Source organism: Stegostoma tigrinum, chromosome 29 (genome assembly GCF_030684315.1).
Source record: "Stegostoma tigrinum isolate sSteTig4 chromosome 29, sSteTig4.hap1, whole genome shotgun sequence".
Lineage (NCBI taxonomy): Eukaryota > Metazoa > Chordata > Chondrichthyes > Orectolobiformes > Stegostomatidae > Stegostoma > Stegostoma tigrinum.
In genome coordinates, this window is record NC_081382.1 from 35,979,011 (window position 1) to 35,997,620 (window position 18,610).

The window sequence follows — 18,610 nt, forward strand, 5'->3', positions numbered from 1 at the left end:
ATCTCTAGCTGGCTGACCTCATTGCAATCACTGCCCTGACCTTCTTATCTCTGCATCTTCTCTGTTGCCTTTCTCCCACAAGCCCAAGTTTCTGTTTTTTGTCCTGAAGTTGCTGACTGTTACAAAAAGACAAACAGAGGAAACTTTAATCATATCATATCTAATTAGAAAGTTGAACAAAGCCCAGGGCTCCGAGTGTATCCTGACTGTCCGGATGGAGCTGCACTTTTCGATTTTCCTGCAGTCCCTTACGTGCAGGCAGGTAAACTCCATTGAGGGGTAAACAAAGGAGATTTAAAATAAACCCTCAGCCAAATCATCGACAGCATCAACAATTTACATTTATATCGCGCTGTTAGCATGATCAAATTCCCTGAGGCACCTCACAGGAAATATTAGGCCAGGTGATCAAAAAGCTTGGTCACAAATATTGATATTAAGGAGTTTCTTAAAGGAGGGAAGTGAGTAACAGAGGTAGAGAAGAAGGGTTTGGCGTTCTCGGCTACTGAATGTGTGGCCATCAATTACAGTCAGGAATGTACAAGCCGCCAGAAATAAATGAGTGTAGATATCTCGGAATCTTGTGTATCTGAGGAAGAGAGAAATAGGGACAGGCAAGGCAAAAGTGAGATTTCAAAACAAACATGTACGTTTTGAAGACCAGGTGCTTGCTTGGCCAGTGTGGGTTAAGGCATGAGCTGCAGTGTTAGCTTAGGTTAAGTTTACAGAGGGTAGAATGTGGGAGACCAGCCAGGAGCATGTTGGAATTGTCAGGACAAAAATGTAACCAACACACGGATGAAGATTTTACCAGGAGACAAGTTGAGATAATGGCAAATTTGGAAATTTGGAGAAAGAAAGACCTGGAATATTCCACTCTGAGGTGAACAAAATGAGATGCTGTAGATCACAAGTAATGCCTTTTGTCTAGAATGTGATTGGCTCAGTGAGGACATTTCTCATTTTTGAATGATTGAGAAGGATCTGCATCGACCATTTCAGCAGCTAACTCACTCCCAGTAATGATTGTTCTTCTGATTAAATGTACAACCTTTCTGGAATCAGTTCTAGTCTCATTCTTGCATGAATTATATGCGTAAGCCTTCTTCTTGAATGCAGTATCTTAACTGGCACTATCAGTCCAGTGCTGACAGCAGATCCTGTGATATCACAGTCTTTATTTGGGGGCCTCAAAAGTGGCTTATTCAAACACACATACATCACATGTGACTCCAACCCACTGCCCTGGGGTTTAGAGAATAGAGAGTTCACCTCATGTACTGGCCAAACCCCACCCACAACCAAAAAGAAATTAAATGGTTTTCCATCTCATTACTGCTTGTGGAACCTCACTGTGAGTACAATTGCTATAAAGAAACTATACTATCCATAACAGACATCAAGCTTTAAGATGCTCTTTGGAGAAATGGTCAATGAAAGTCCTTATTTCTTACAAACTAAAATAAAAGTAGGAACTGCTGTATTTCTATGGAGATGAGGGGCAGCAGAGCCCATCACAGGAGTGTAGTGAGAGGTGGAGGTGGGCAGATAATTATAGCCATGGGCTAATTGATCCTGGTGGCTGTTGGATCTTGCTGTTCTCTTGACACCGAGTTGGTGTAATACGCTTGTTTCTGGCTCTTGTAACGCAGCGGAATGACCCTGTCTCTGAGCTGGGAGACCAGTTTCAAGCCCCATCTGTTGAAGACGTGTAGGATAACATCTCTAAACAGATTGATCAGAAAATATCGATAATGCTCGCTTTGGGTCACTGTCCTACCCGAAACATCAGCTTTCCTGCTCCTCTGATGTTGCCTGGTCTGCTTTGTTCCTCCAGCTCCACACTGTGTTACCTGTGGCTCCAGCATTCCCAATTCTTGCCATCCCATTAGATGTCAGTCCTGGCTCAGTGGCTAACATTCCTGCCCGTGTCAAAATGTTATGGGTTCATGGCCCACACCAGAAAACTGTGTCTAAATTTTAGGCTGGCACTCTGATGCACTACTGAGGGATTTGAGCACTGTTTGGCTTTTTAACAACAAGATATTAAATCTGGGCTTTATCAATCCTCTTAGGTTGATATATGTGAAGTTGCTGCAGTTTTTAAAGAAACGTAGAAATCTGGCAAATATTTATCCTTGAGCCAAGTTGGACTTGAAATTGACAAGGAATATTTCTGTCTCAAAGTGCCTAGTAATGACCATCTCCAAAGAAGTGAGAATTCTCATTGGGTTACCATCACCGAATTTCCCACTATCAACATTCTTGGGGTTACTATTGACGAGAAATTGAACTGGACTAGCTTTATAAATATATTGGCTACAACAGCAGGTCAGAAACTAGGAATACTGCAGCGAGTAGCTCACCTCCTGACTCCCCTAAAGCCTGTCCACCATCTACAAGGTACAAGCCAGGAGTGTGATGGAATATTCCCCACTTGCCTGGATAGGTGCACCTCCAACAACACTCAAGGATCTGGACACTTGTGGGTCTATCTACAGCACATAGACTGCAGCAGTGCAAGAAGGCAGCTCACCACCACCAATATATTGTTTCTCCATTCATCTCATCAGCGATCGTGCAAAGAGGCTGTCGTGTTTTGTGTTGGATGTACCTTTATCCAACTGTGTCCCTGACCCAAGGAGTTTTCTGAAGCATCAGACCTACCCCGTTAAAACCCAACCTTCAATCTAGCTTCTGGCCTTCCACCAAACCTCATTCTCTTTTCACCCTACAACAGGCAGAAGTTTCAACAAATACTGCATTGGCTGAAAAGCACTTTGAGACTCTGGGAGCTGAGGACAGGTGCTAGATCATGGAAAGTCCTTTCTTTTCACTTCGGAGTGGAATTATGTTTCTGTTCTGGGTTGTGTGTCGGGTGATGGGACAGACATGCAGTGGGTGACAGATCTCAATACTGCCCTGACAATAGGTCTGACATTACAGGGAAATGGCTCTCACTACTATTTTCCTGTGCAATGCCGTAGCAGCAGGCTGAATTCAAATGATTCTTTATTAGGTTTAAAAAAAACAGCTTAATTGATTCCTGGCATTGTCTGCCCTTGAGTCAGAGCCTGTGAGCTTTCAAGACAGAGAGAGAGAGAGAGAGAGAGAGAGAGAGATAGAGAGAGGAGAGAGAGAGAGATAGAGAACCTCCGCAACCCACTGTCCCTTAGCAACCAGAGTCCGAACATACACAATCATCTGAGGCAGCGAATGTGAATGATTCTTCTCAGGGACAACAGAGAGGAGGTGAAACAAAAAGAAAATGTCAATGAGGTGAACACTTCTCAGCTTTGAAGATGGGCAGCTCTTGTATGGTATGCTAATTGGAGGATTCATGCAGACATCTCGACAGAAGGTCGGTGACAAAATATTCAGAGACATCTTCAGCTGGCTTGAGCTAGAGATGGAGCTTTTGCATCTTCATCTCCTCTGCCATGTTGTAAACGTCACTCTCTCTCTTTGCCTGCAGCCTGATGGTCTTTTTGTGAATCTCAACAACTACTGGACCTTTCTCTTTTTGCTACGCGTTAACTTTCTGAATGGCCTGCACTTCGAGAAACTTCACTTCCAGACAGGGCTCATCTGCCTGGTATCCCATGTGCGAAAAAAATCCCACATCTGCGCTCCAGGCACATATCTGGAAAAAGAACAAATCCCTGCCTTTGAGGTTTCTCTCCATGACCTGCGACGACACAGACTAGCGCCTAACTTTGCCCTTTTAGAACTTCGGTTATTATAGATTTAAACAGAGAAAAAAGGCCGCATTTTCCAAGCCAATACTTTTAAAGTTGTGACCAGTCAAAGGAAACCAGCCAGATGAGGGGAGGGAAAATTAACATCAAAAAGTATTTGTGTAAATTTAGACAACGGCATGTTGATTTTTTTTAAATGCACATATTCGGCAGACTTCTAAAAGTAAAGGAAACTAATCAGCCTATTTAATTATTTACATGAATACAGGATCTCTGAGTGATTATTTACAGACCAACAACAAGGTGCAGTGATTGGGGTGATGAGGAGAGGGAGGAGGCAGATCCTGGCGATTGTGTTGTCGGCATTGACCCAATCCGACACTATCATTCCCCTAACCCTCGCCGACGCACCGCCCCAGAAAACAGAACAGATCCCAATCCTGATGGGAAGCCATCGTCCTGATACGTCAACTCTGCTCATGGAACTGACACAAATGGACCAATGGTAAGCTTCCACTTCTATGGTGCAGTGGCAGGTAGGTTCAGGATCGAATGTTTACCACTGTGCGGTCCCTCCCATCAGCACCCAGTGTCACAATACTTCATTGACCAAAGGAAGTTGACATACAGACTGTTGTCACTGCTAGCATTCTGCTAAATAATAAGTTGCAATATCCAACCAAACCATTCCCTCATTGGAGGCAGTGAGATGACCAGTGGTGGTTTATCCTGAGGGTCATCACTCCTAAAATTGAACTGAATGACATTTTGACACTTGTATTAAAGGGAAAACACAGTGACAAGCTTCAACTGTCGCCATGTTCCGGCTTCATTTTGCATAACGCAAAAGTAAAAAAACAAGATGTGTAACTGAGAGAGAGTCCAAGTTTGCTTTTTTATTTGCTGCTCCACCACCATCGCCCACAGGAGCCTCACTCCAGGCCCATAAAAAAACTGATGCCACGGCTACCGTTGCCCTGCCGACAGATTCCTGTTTTACTGCTGCAGTCGCTGCCCCACCGCTGTCGGAGCCCCGGTAAGAACTCACAGCGCCAGGCCGATGAAGCAACCACTTCCCTGCTCCCACCCAGGCTCCGGCCCACAACACTGCCACCACTAAAGCAGACCTTGAAGTCCACCACCGCCAGGTATCACGCTTCGGACCCGTCCGGGTTCCTTCTGGTGCCATCGCCATCACCGATCTCTTCACCAGAAGGCAAGTAGCAGTTAAAAAGCAAAAAGAACAAACAGGGAAAAAAAAGAGAGAAGAAGGAAGGAGGCAAAGTGCACAGAGCAGACAAGCCTTGGACTCAGGGGTCCTGGCACTGCCAGTCCCAACTTGGATACTCCAGAAAGTGGGGGGGCGTTTGACACAGAGAGTTCTTTGTGGTAAGCTCAGTCAGTGCAGGAATTAAACCCACACTAGTGGCATCAATTTGCACTGCAATCCAGCCAACTGAGCTAACCAACCCCATTCTGCTAAATATATACACTTAGGTCACAGTTTTCACTCGTTGATGGAACTTGGGTGTTCACTGCCTGGGTTAGTGTTGGTTTAGCGTCCCTAATAGTCCTTGAGCAGGTCATTGAGAGCTGCCTTCCTGAACTGCTGCTGTTGGTGCACCGTTAGGAAGAGAGTTCCAGGGTTTCGACCCAGCCACTGCGAAGTGATACCTCTGAATCACAGTGCTGTAGGTGGTGGGAATGTAATGTGCCTGCTGCCTTTGTCCTTTTCGATGCTAAAGATTGTGTGCTTGGGGAATGCTAATAAAAGATCTTTGGCAAGTTGCATGTGCCCTGTCTTCTCTCCAACAAGGTGCAGTTGCCGTGCGGTGAGTTACAGAGCAGTGGGCTGGGAACCTCGATTATCAGATGGGCTTGTCACGGCTTTGTAAGAACGGGGTTGGAAGAATGCCACAATACTTTGGCCTCCTGTAGTTCCCAAACTAATTACCTCAGTTGTCAGGAGCTCTATCAGAAAAACTCACATTAGAAAATATTAGTTTTCCAGATAATGTATGGTATACACCTCTGTGCTTAACATTAGAACCTTGTGTTGAGATTTATTAACTGTAATAGGACTCCATGGTACTCAGTCACTTATATCTACTCCATCTCACACACTCAAAAGTAGAACTCCTTATGACTCCTGATCTTTTCTTCCTCTTGTGAGCTATAGTTTGATTAAAGCCTGGCATCATATCACTGGTGCTTTCCAGTTCTCAGCTTCTCTTTAACCCTGTACTCACCTGTAATCATAATGCGTTGTAGTAAGGGAGTTGACCTTCCATCTTTCTCCAGATTATTAAAAATAAAAGCACAAATCTAACTGATACTTGCTCAGATCTCTGCAGCAAATGGACAAGGTGTCTCCACCGAACCAGGATGAAGAGTTTCCCTCGTTAAATCCCCCCACCAGAAGCCTTGGTGATTGTATAACTTAAGGTCCACATGTGCGGGTCCAGTGCTATAGGGGAGAACCAAGGGTGCTGCAGATCGTAACAGGAATGAAAGAAACTCCATATCAAGGCTTTACTTTCAACAGTGTGAGGATAGAGAAAAGAACTTGAGGATTTTGAAGCTTCCAGAGTCAGGTGGGCAATGGCAAGGGGTAATATAGACTAAGACAGATGCAATGGGGGCATTATGGAAACTGAGGTTAGAAGGTGAAGAAAAATTGGCCGATCAGAAAATGAGGAATTCAATGGTGCTTGAGATGAAACAGTTGGAGTATCTGCAGCCAGGACACACTTATTATTAAACTGAAGAAGGCCATTCAGCCCATCAAGTTTCCATACAGCAATCCAATCAGTCCCAAATCCTGGTGCAATCTCTGCACTGTTTAAAGATTAAAATTTTAAAATTTAAAATAAAAGTTTAAAAATAAGGGGTAGGCCATTTAGAACAGAGTTGAGGAGAAACTTCTTCACCCAGAGAGTGGTGGACGTATGGAATGCTCTGCCCCAAAAGGCAGTGGAGGCCAAGTCTCTGGATAGTTTCAAGAAAGAGATACATAGAGCTCTTAAAGATAGAGGAATCAAGGGTTATGGGGATAAGGCTGGAACAGGATACTGATTTTGGATGAACATAATGAATGGTGGTGCTGGCTCGAAGGGTCAAATGGCCTACTCCTGCACCTATTGTCTATTGTCTATTATTTTCCACAGGGGCCCATCTGCTTCCTTTTCAACTTGTTTAATCGTCCCACACTATCGTGATCGTCTTGCCTGGATGGGTGCAGCTCCAACAACTCTCTAGAAGTTCGACACCATCCAGAACAAAGCAGCCCACTTGACTGGCACCACATCCAGAAGCATCCACTCCCTCCGCCACCAACGCTGGGAACACCACAGCCTTCAATTACCCCTTCAAGCCACTCACCATTCTGACTCGGAAACATATCACTGTTCTTTCACTTTCACTGGGTCAAAATCCTGGAGTTCCCTTTCTAGGGGCATTGTGGGTCAGCCCTTAGCAGGTGGACTGCAGCGGTTCAAGAAGGCATCTCACAACCAACTTCTCAAGGACCAGTAGGGACAGGTGATAAATACTGGCCTGGCCAGCAAGGCCCACAACCCACAAAATCAGTAAATTAAAAGAAAACACAGAAACTACGGGCCATTCAGCCTTTGAGCTTGTTCTGCCATTCAAAATGATCATGGCTGATCTTCCTCCTCAGTACCATATTTCCACACTCTCTTGTGCCCCTTGAAGAGCTAGATTTAAATTTAGAAGATCTGGCTGAGGTATTTAAAGGTTGAAGTTGGGATCAGATGGAGTAAATAATGAGAAACAGTCTCCAACATGTGAAGACTAGAGGGCACAGATTTAATGTGGTTAAGACATGTTGAGGGAAAACCTTTTATCTATTGACTGCGTTGAAATTGTAATGTACTGTCTAATGGTGCTGCAGATTCAATGGTAGCTTTCAAAGCAAAATGGGTAAATACTCAAAGGAGAAATCGTCGCAGGGATTCAGAGAAAGAGCGGGGGAATGGGACTATCTGGCTTACTCTTTAAAAGATGTGGCACAGAATCAATGGGCCCAATAGAGTCTTTCTGTGTCGTATTGTTCTCTGACTCCAATTTGCTCAGATGTCCTACTCAGCTCCCATGATAAGTCTGCAGTTGCCTTACAAGGAGCAGAATATCAGCCTGACCAGCTCCCAGGCAAACAGGGTTGGGGGAAGGGGGCAGAAACCTCCTTCCCTGTTCCCCAGATTGTGGGAAGAAACTGGGGGATCGTCAAAAATGCCAAAACTGGGATTTTTCAAGCTTTTTGTTGGATTGAGAGGTGACCTTATAGACGTTTATAAAATCACAAGGGGTATAGATAAGGTTAATGGTAGGCGTATTTTCCCTAGAGTGGGGGAATTTCAAGACTGGGGGACCTATTTGTAAGGTAGGAGGAGAGAGATTAAAAATAAGACATGAGTGGCAAATTGTTTACACAGTGTGTGCTTGTGTGTGGAATGAACTTCCAGAGGAAGTGGTGGATGTGGGCACAGTTAAAAGGAGACTTAGATAAGTACATGAGTAGGAAAGGTTTGGGAGGAAACCGGCCAGCAGCAGGCAGGAGGGGCTAGTTTAATTTGGGTCTATGTTCAGCATGGACTGGTTGGACCAAATGGTCTGTTTCCGTGCTGTATGGCTCTATAAGAGTGCTAAAAGTAGCCAAACGAAGGCAGATAACTGGAGTTACAGGTAAGGAACAGTGTGATCCAATGGATTGGCAGAAGATTGAATGGTCAAGCTCTGTCCCTATACTGGCGCACAGAGTCTAGATCTCAGTGGCATTCCCTTTGCACTGCTCACAAGAATGGAACAGCGTTACTGATTGCAGGAGGCCAGAATAGATGTTTAGAGTAATACTGGGCAATATCCCCACAAACACTGCTCCCCTTCCCTGGGGAATGTTCAGGAAGGGTAATGATAGTCCAGAAGTCGCCCTCCACAGAGGCCATGGACACTGGGGTATCCGTGCATGAGAGGTTGGAGGTAATTCTTAGCTCATCTTGTTGACAGGAGAAGCAAGATTTTGATTCATTTTTTATACTTTTTACAAATATTTATTTGATATGTTTAGGACATTTTTCAAATATTAAAGGCACTATGGGAATGCAATTTATTGTTTTGCCTTTGTTCAAATACAGAATAAAATCAAGGGGGGTGTGTCTAAACAGTGCTGCACCCAATCCCATCAGTTTGCTCAGGGATGCATTAAGTTAATTCTAGTCCTATTGGGTCTATTCCTTGTCCCCATTCCACTCCAAACGTGGAATTCCTTCTAAGCTGCGCTAAGGCTGGCATCCCTTCAGTAGACGGGAAGAAATGAACCTGCATTCACATAGCACCATACACAGACTCTGGATGCCCTAAAGCACTGACGGTGGAAGTGCATCAGTCCGTGTTTTTTCAGCAACCAATTTGCAGATGGTAAGGTCCCATCTAATAACAAAGAGAAGGATTTCGGCAATGTCAGCTGAGTGTCTCCTATTGGTCTGGATTCCCTTGCATGCTATTGTATCTTCTGTATTCACATGAACAGGAACTTCATTTACTGATGGTAAATTTCTGAAGAAGAGTCCCGACCTGAAACATCAGCTTTCTGCTCCTCTGATGCTGCCTGATCTGCTGTGTTCCTCCAGCTCCATGCTGTGTTATCTATTTTCTGATGGTGGTTGTGTGCACTCGTTCACTCGGGGAAACTATGTTGCTGTGACAACACGCATCTTTCAGAGTCCACTTGTGGCCTGGAGCTATGGATTGTTGTTGGCCGGGAATCTCGCCCACTCTTACCACACACCATTGGCATACGTTCGAAAGACTGTGTGGCCACATTATCAATGCCCCTTCCTTGGCCATCAAGTCCTGGAGTGACACACAAATGTGGAGCTCCGAGCTCGGATGTGGGAATGTTACCCACTGCAACACAACATCTCCTTGGTTTCATGCTACATTTGAAATATGACACCTCCAGCAGTGCAGAGCTCCCTTGGATCTACATCAAAATATTAGCCTAAACAATGCACCCACCTCTGCAAGAAAGCAAGCAAGAACTCGCATTGTTACAGTACCATTCACTACTGTAAGAACCTTGCAGATAACGCTATGCTTTTAAAAGTACTGTAACTGCTGTATGTGACAATTTGCATTGAGCACACCTGAACATCAGTGCAAAAGTGGCCAGAAAATTTGTTTCACTGATGTTGGTTGAGAGACAAATTTTGACTGTAAACCCCCTGTTCTTTGAAATATTACAGTAGGTACCCGAAAGGGTTTAGTTTTACTGAAAGACAGCACCTCAGACAGTACAGCACACCCTCTGTACTGACTGAAGTGTCAATTTAGACCCCATACAGGTGATGCCTGATTTATGAGTATCTGACTTATGAAGGTTTATATCTATGAATGCAGACCCATACAGGGGTGTAATTTTAAAGGTTCATGACACAAACATCTCTTGTACTGATGAACAGGTACTTTACGTTGTTCTGCATTGCATGCAGTCTTGCATACAAATCAACTTGCAAACGGAGTCAAAGAAAGAAGGTCGTTCGCGACCCACAGATTGCCTGTAAACGTCAGGTTTCTGGAGTGGACTGTGAAGCCGTGGTGCCCTGCCACATCTCAGGTCTGAGGAGTGCTCTTTCGCAAGGAGGCTGTGCCCACTGGTCCTAGTCTCTCTGACTACTGGAAACATTTTCTCCACGTCCACTCTATCCAGCAAACAAACAAGTCATTGAAATAATTACCAGGTTAACTGCTCGCAAAAGGAATTAATCTTTGCAGAGACCTTTGTTTCTAACCGAATATCTGACATGGGATAACAAGCTACAGGTGGGTCGTGGATGAAGGAAAGCACAGAGTGTGCAGTTAGCCATGACGACCTTACCCGAACAATGAGCTCTTTCTCCTGGTAATACTTCACGATCAGGTTGATGTTCTGTTTGAAGGTTTCCACCCTGCGCTCGATGGCATGACTGTTATCATCTGGCCTACCCTGCTGCACGGCTCGCTTCTCCAGGCGCTGTCGTAAGCGGTGGTTGGAACAGGCCAGCAGCAGAACCAGGTCGGGGGAACCAATCTGCATCCAGCCCGCGCGCACACACACACACATACAAAAAGACAGAGAAAAGGATTCATCTTGAGAGGGAGAGGCCATATTCAGAGATCTCCAGCTAACTGACTGTGAAAATAAAGACAACAGTAGCAACCAGTGTAACAACAATACTAAATAAAAACTGAAAGAACTGCAGATACTGTAAATCAGGAATAAAAACAAAGTTGCTGGAAAAGCTCAGCAGGTCTGGCAGCATCTGTGAAGGAGAAACAGAGTTAACGTTTCGGGTCCGGTGACCCTTCCTGAGAACTTGATTGTGAACGCTCTCTCATGTGATTCACATTAGTTTGGTCAATAGCACCTTAGCTCAGGAATCAGGTTTAAGTCTAGTTGAACACCTCAGTGCTGTCTGTATGTAGGTTCTAATCAATTAGACTTGGTCTCTGCATCTACATGAGACTATAGTTGTATTGGACAGTGAAGGTTCACTAAATTAGTTGCTGCAGTGAGAGCGTTGTTCGATGGCAATGGGTTGGTTCAACTGAGCTCTGCTCTGGAGATCAGAAGAAGGATCTCATTCAAATCATGAGCGTTCATTTCGATAGGGCTAGAATACAAGAACAGAGGTGTGCTGCTCAGGTTGTATAAGGCTCTGGTCAGACCGTGTCAGCGGTTTTGGGTCCTGGGTCGATGAAAGGATGTGCTGGCATAGGAAGAGGACTAGAGGAGGTTTACAAGAATGATTCTGGGGATGGAGGGCTTGTCACATGTGGTGTGGTTGAGGACTCTGGGTCTGCCCTCAGTGGAGTTTAGAAGGATGAGGGGGGAATCGGATTAAAACTTACAGAATACGGAGAGACCTGGATAGAGTGGAAGTGAAGAAAATGTTTCCAGTAGTCAGAGAGAGTAGGGCCTAATGGCACAGCCTCCTGGTGAAGGGATGACTCGTTAGAACTGAGATGTGGCAAAATTTCTTTAGCCAGTGGAGACCAAGTCATAGAATCCCTACAGTGTGGAAACAGGCCATTTGGCCCAAGTCCACACTGCCCCTCTAAGGAGCATCCCACCCAGACCCATTCCCCTAATTTTGCATGTTTAACCCACCTAACCTAACCTAAACACCCCTGGGCACTATGAACAATTTAGCATAGCCAATCCACCTAACTGGCACATCTTTTAATTGGGGGACGAAACCAGAGCACCCGGAGGAAACCCACACAGATGCAGGCAGAATATGCAAACTCCACACAGACAGTTGCCTGAGGGTGGAATTGAACCTGGGTCCCTGGTGCTGTGAGGCTGCAGTGCTAACCACTGAGCCACCGTGCCGTCCCCAAGTCATTATGTCTATTTAAAGCAGAGATAGATAGATTCTTGATTAGTAAGAGGATCAAGAATTATGGGGAGAAGGCAGGTTGAGAAACATATCAGCCAGGATTGAATGGCGGAGCAGGCTCGATGAGCCGACTGGCCTGATTGTGCTCCTATATGTTATGGTCAACAAAATTCCGAAAAGGATCGAAAGCATAGGTGCTGAGGAATTGTTTCTGCTGGCTAGGGAGTCTAGAACACAGGGGGACACTTCCAGGATAAGGGCCTGGTCATTTTGGGCTGAGATGAGCAGAAATTACTTCACTCAAAGCATGTTGACTCAGTGGAATTCTCCACCCAAAGGGGAATGATTCAAACACTGTCGAGCCAATCACTGCGAAGTGCTGTTAGCAACCCTCCCTTTGATAAACCTTTCAAAAAATACCATAACAGGAACAAAATCAAACAGTCGATGGAAATATACACACCCCAACATCGTGTGCTCCTAACTTACTAAGCAGACTTATACAGCCTTATCAAGTGCCTCTGGGAAACCCATTACATTGGATCCCCTTTATCTATCATGTTTGTTACCTCCTCGAAGAATCCCAATAAATTTGTTTGGCAAGATTTTTACTTTGTGCACCCATGCAGACTTTGTTTGATTATGTTATCCGCTTCTAAATGTTGTTATTATATGCATTATAGCAGACTCACGTATTTTTCCCAATGACATATGTTAAGCTAATGGGCCCAAAGTCACCTGTTTTATGCATTTCTCCCTTTTTGAATGAGGGTGTTCTACTGGTAGTTTACTCACCCTCTGGGACTTCTTCCAAATCCAAGGATTCCTGGAAGATTACTCCCAGTGTATCCAACATTTCTGAAAATACCTCTTTAAAATCCTGGGATGTAACTCAGACCTTTAGCCCCATTAGTTTCACCAGAACATTCTCTCGAGTGATAGTTATCATGTTTAAGTCTTTCCCCCTAACCCGCTTGATTATTTAATATTTTTGGAATTCTATTTATGTCTTCTACATCTTACATTTGCCATGGCCCATTCCCACAAAAGAGCGTAAAATATGGAAGCCAGATTTGGCCATTTTGCCTGTTGAAGCTGCTCCACCATTCAAAAACGGTTAATATGTTTCTCAACCCTATTGTCCTGTCTCTTTCCTTAACACTTGATCCCACTACAGATCAAAAATCTATCTACCTCTTTCTTAAATATTCTCAATGACTTGGCGTCCACAGCTTTCTGCGGTAATGAGTTCCACACATTCATCTCTCTCTGGCTCAAGAAATTCCTCGTCTCAGTTCCAACAGGTTGTCCCTTCACTCTGTTTTAAGAGCTAAAGGTTTCTATTATAAAAGAAGATCAAACAGGTTAAACCTTCAGAATTTCGAAGGATGCAAAGGTGATCTTATTGGAGCAAAAGATCTTGAGGGGACTATACAGAATAGATATTGCAAAGGTGTTTCCTCTCGTGATGTTAGAGTATAACTAGGGGGCACTGTTTAAGAATAAGAGGTCTGCTTTTTAGGACTGAGTTGAGTTTTTTTTAAAATCAGCTCAGATGGTTATTGAAGTGTGGAATTTTCTTTTGTAGAAGGTAGTAGAAGCTGGATCTTTAAATGTATTCAAGGCCGAATTAGACAGATCGAATTAGAATCCAGGGATTTGGGAGGCAGACAAGAAAGTGGAGCTGAAACTACAACCAGGTCAGCCATAATCTAATTAAGTGGTGGAACAGGCCCAAAGGGCCATGCGACCTAATCTTGTGTCTCGGCCTCGTGTGCATTGTGGATCTCAGTTACAGAGATAGCTGCCAGTTAGCTAGCTCTCTCCCTGCCCTTGACGGGTGTCACCATTTGGCTCAGTGTATCATGCTGCTGCCGCTTATAGCTACTTACCCTGCAGCTCTGCGTATTCCTCACCTTCACTGTGCCTCACCAGCAACCACTCTGTGAGCTGCATCATCCAGTTGTGCCTGGGTTCACCTCACCTCACTCTCTGCTGCCCTCCACTTGGCTCTCTGGAAGAGATCTCTGCGCCTTTTCAGCTTGGAAACAGCTGATATACAGACAGTACCTTTACTGATGTCACATTTTAGATTTCTCTTTGCTCTTGAAATTGCAAATCACCTCTTCATTTGTTTTATAGACTGTACATGGACATATTCATATACATCTTAGTATCCACATTCTAAAAGCTCTTATTTTCTTTTGCAGATCGTTACTTATTGTCCATGTTTCAGAGGAAAGTGGCGAGAATGCAGCACCTTTTGAGATTTTTTCTCGTTTCAGCTTATTTGACAAAATGGCTTTCCTAACTACCTGTATCCTCCTCCTGGTTTCAGCATTGCATCAAGCATTCCTTGTTATTGTTTATATGAAATTGACAAATTTGTTGAGTTGCTCCAGAGTCATACCAGCCCCTTCAAACCACACTGTCGTTTCTTCTGATCTATTCCAAGTCACACAATATTGGCTCATGGCTATCTCTACGATGCTACCTCACCCTTATCCCACCATGCCCATTGTGGAATGACCTCCCATCCCACACTCCAACATTACACAGGAGACACAATCCAGAAACAGCCCATTCGGCCCAACCAGGCGATGTTGGTGTTTATGATCTTCCAACTGTCCTCATCTAAAGTCAATCATCGTAATCCCTTTGTCCTTTCTCTTTCAAATGTTTATGGATCTGCCCTTTACACGCTATCTGCTGTGACCAACCCCACTGTAGCAAGTTCCACATTTTCACTATTGTTTGGCTGAAGAAGTATCTTCCAAATTCCCTACTGGATTTCTTGATGACCATATGCATTGACAGTCTTTTCATGAGGGGAAACATTCTCTCTGCATCGACTCTGTCAAAGCCTTTCACAATTTTAAAGACCTCTATCAGGTCTCCTCTTCAAGAGAAATGGGACCCAAGTCTGAAATCCTTTCCAATTCTGGTATCATCCTTGAAAATCTAATCTATACCCTCTCCATTGCCTCTATACCCTCTATACAATGCAGTGATCACTAAGTGTGCTCTAACCATGGTTCAGTACAGATCTGGCACCCTCTCTCTATTTTCCAGTTCTGTCCTTTGACAGCTTGATTTGCTTTTCTTTATGGACTTGCTCGTCAGTGGTACAACATTTAGAGCATGACGAATGCGTGCTTCACCCCAAACCAGTTGTGTTCAAGACCGCAGTCTGCAAACCTGGGAAAAGCACTGAGAGTTCTCACCTGCTCTTCAAATGTAAACGCTTGGCTGATCTCCTTGGGAAACCCATCCACGATGAAGCCTTTTGCATCCTGGTGCTTCATAAACTGATGCTTTAGCTCCTCAATAGCTGTCTCCTGTTAGAAAATAAGGGAAGTTATATTTTAGTGCTTTTGGCAGCTTTCTGGGTTGGGGGTGTGGGTGGATTGAGATGTAGAAACGGTTCTCACGCTTTGACTTCCAGCAGTTCCGACGCAGATTTCCCATACAAGGCAGCCTGTTCTGAAAATCTGGCATCAGCCAACTTTCAATGAGAAATCCCCATCCAGTCACTCATGCTAAGATGGGTGGGTGCAGGGATGATGACATTTTAAAATGTAAACTACCAGAGAGGACAGGATGTGATGCATCATCCCATGTGAGACACTAAGACCATTAAACATAGGAGCAGAGGTAGGCCATTCAGCCCATCAAGTCTGCTTCATGACTGATTGGACAACCCTCAACTTCACCTTCCTGCCTTTTTCCCACAACCCTCAGGATTCCCTGACTGATTAAAAATCTATCTATCTCAGCCTTGAATATATTTATTGCAAAACCACTGCAGGAAATAATTCCAGATTCACTACCCTCTGAAAGTAAACATCCTCTCCTCTGCTGCCTTAAATGGTGACCCCTTACTTTGAGATTATGTCCTCTGTTGTAAGAGTAAAGCAGCAGTCCCACAGACCAGATATCTTTGACACAGTCCTGGCCAGTGTTTAACCCTAAGCCAACATCATTTGAGAACAGAGGAGTTGGTTATTATCTTGTTATGTCTACAGGAGCTTCCTGTGTATGAATTGGTTGTACTTCCCCACGTTAAAATAGTAACCATTCTCCAAAACTACTTCAGTTGGCTGCAAGGCACTTTGGGACGTTCTGAGATCATGAATAGTGCTGCTGGAATGCAAATATATTTCCTTTTCTTTCTTTTATCCGCATTTTGAACTATCGTCTTTTGTGCGGAGATGTTAAATTGACATTACTGTCATAAGCTCATCCTCGGGTCAACGATTAAACGATCACAATTGGACCAAATTTCCTTTCTTGTTGCAGTACTCAGTTTTATTTATAAAGATTTGGTTCGGATTGGTATGGGTTCTTACTGGAGGAGCCAACTCCCCATTGGCAATGATCTGTGCAATGAGCTCCCACTTGCGGTCACTGGTGGCATGGTGCAGCATCTGTCGACGTAAGATCTCTCCCACCGAAACGGGCTCGAATCCATATTGCCTAGCCATCTTGGCCGTCTGTGTTCCCTTCCCACTCCCAGGACCACCTGCAGAGGGAGGCACAATATGAAACAGCTTAGGAACAGTAAAAACCGAAAGAACTGCTTACGCTGTAAATCAGAAACAAAAACTGAATTTGCTGGAAAAGCTCAGCAGGACTGGCAGTAGGATCACTGGACTCAAAACGTTAGCTCTGATTTCTCCTCACAGATGCTGCCAGACCTGCTGAGCTTTTTCAGCAACTTCTGTTTTGGTTTCTAGCTTATGAACAGTATCTGAAACAATGCCAGCTAGTCAAGATGTGTCACACTGCGTTGCTAAAGTGTTGGTGGGGGGACCATGGGCAGGTTAGAGGGAAGGGGAAAAGATGGGGAAATGGCAAAGCAGAGAGAGTAGGGCCCAATATTACCACAATCCTGAAGATGGAGTGTTCCAGGAATGGGACCCTGACACCATGAAGAATTGGTGATATATGTGGCACAGAGATGTACCAGGAGCTGTTGTCGTCCCCAGGCATTTGTTAGTCTCATTGTCTGCATTAAAGCAGTAATCTCAGCACGAAAGTACTTTAATGCTTCTAAAATACTCTGGGACATTTTGAGGTGGCAAAGAATGCTACATTAATGGAAGTTCCTCCTTTCATTAACTGCACAAACATAAATATAAATCAGGCACTGCCTTCTTCTTCAAACTTGACTCTGTGTTAGAGGTGCTCTCGAAAAATTCATTTCTTAAGTCAACACGTCAAGTGAGAGGGCTTTAGCAAGTTGAAAAGCAGAGGAGAAAATAGGTCAACAAGTGGATGTTAGCTGTCACCAAGCATGGGATTTAAGTGCCTGGAGATTGTACGAGGAGAGGGAGAGTGGGCATCTGTTTCACTAAAATTTAATCTTTCAGTTTTTTAATCGAACCACCACGTTCAGATCTATCCCATTTCCTTATCCTTCATTGACCATCTTTCTTGACATTCTTGATCCACAAGCACTTCCATGTCTTGCTTAAGCATGAAACCAAGGGGGGGAAGGGGGTGGTGCTGGCAGCTGGAGTAACCATTATCTGTGCATCAAACTTTCAACTCTGAGTAGAGAGAGGAGTGGGAAGAGAGCAGAGGAAGGGAAGAGGAGGAGAAGAGAAGAAGGGATGACAGGAGAGAAGAGAGGACCAAAGAAAAGGAAGAGAAGAGGAGAAAAGAGGGACAGAAGAGGGAAAGAATTAGAGAAGAGAACACAAGAGCAAAGGAGAAAAGTGGGAAGAGGAAAGGACAAGCAAGGAACGAAGAAAAAAAGAGGAGAGCGCTAAGGAAAAGGCTGGCCATCAGGTTAGGAGAAATGCTGCCTCCAAACTTGTGTCATTTTATTTTGGTGCACATTTTCAGCAAAACTTTGGTCTTAAACTGTCAGCTGGAGAGAAACATCAAGGCCCCTCTCTATGTCCCATTCGCAAGCAAGTATACAACCAGGTGAGGGACATCCACCCTGAGCCTTGTCTGTTCCTACTGGTGCTGTATGTGGAGTGAAGTTAAAATTGAGGTTCAAGTATTGAAAGCTTCAGAAAAGAAGTCCAACTGTATAGGAGCTGAGTAAATAGCAAACTGAGTGAGTGTAAATGGGGACCTACATAACCGCATCTCACTGAGGATGCAGGATAGGGAATGAGGGCCAGGAGGCCTCAATCTAACATGAAACCATTTACACTGTTGGAAGGTCCACGAGGATTGATTGTTTGATTAACTGATTGATTAATAGTTGTCATATGTACCATGGTTCAGTGAAAAGTATTGTTTTGTGTGCTACACAGGCATATTGTGATCTTCTATGTAGGAATTGTCTTATGAATTTAGGCTAAATAGATTGGAACTCAACTCATTGGAGTTGAGAAGAATGAGAGGTGAACTCATTGGAACAAATAAGATGTTTAAGGGGCGTGACAGGCTAACTACTGAGAAAAAAAACCGAGAAAGCTATGAATGCTGCAAATCAGAAACAAAAAACAGAAATTGTTGGAAAAGCTCAGCAGATCAGGCAGCATCTGAAAAATC

General features: G+C 44.2%; 1 protein-coding gene across 1 annotated transcript in view; it reads right to left on the reverse strand.

Moving 5' to 3' along the window:
• LOC125465429 (adenylate kinase isoenzyme 1-like) overlaps positions 1–18,610 on the reverse strand; it is a 154,749-nt gene that overhangs the window by 98,585 nt on the left and 37,554 nt on the right. Inside the window, exons 4-6 of the mRNA XM_048558945.2 lie at positions 16,447–16,619; positions 15,322–15,435; positions 10,594–10,785 (exon numbers count right to left, since the gene is read on the reverse strand). Coding sequence (XP_048414902.2) covers positions 10,594–10,785; positions 15,322–15,435; positions 16,447–16,619 — 479 coding nt within the window. The remainder of the gene's footprint in view (positions 1–10,593; positions 10,786–15,321; positions 15,436–16,446; positions 16,620–18,610) is intronic.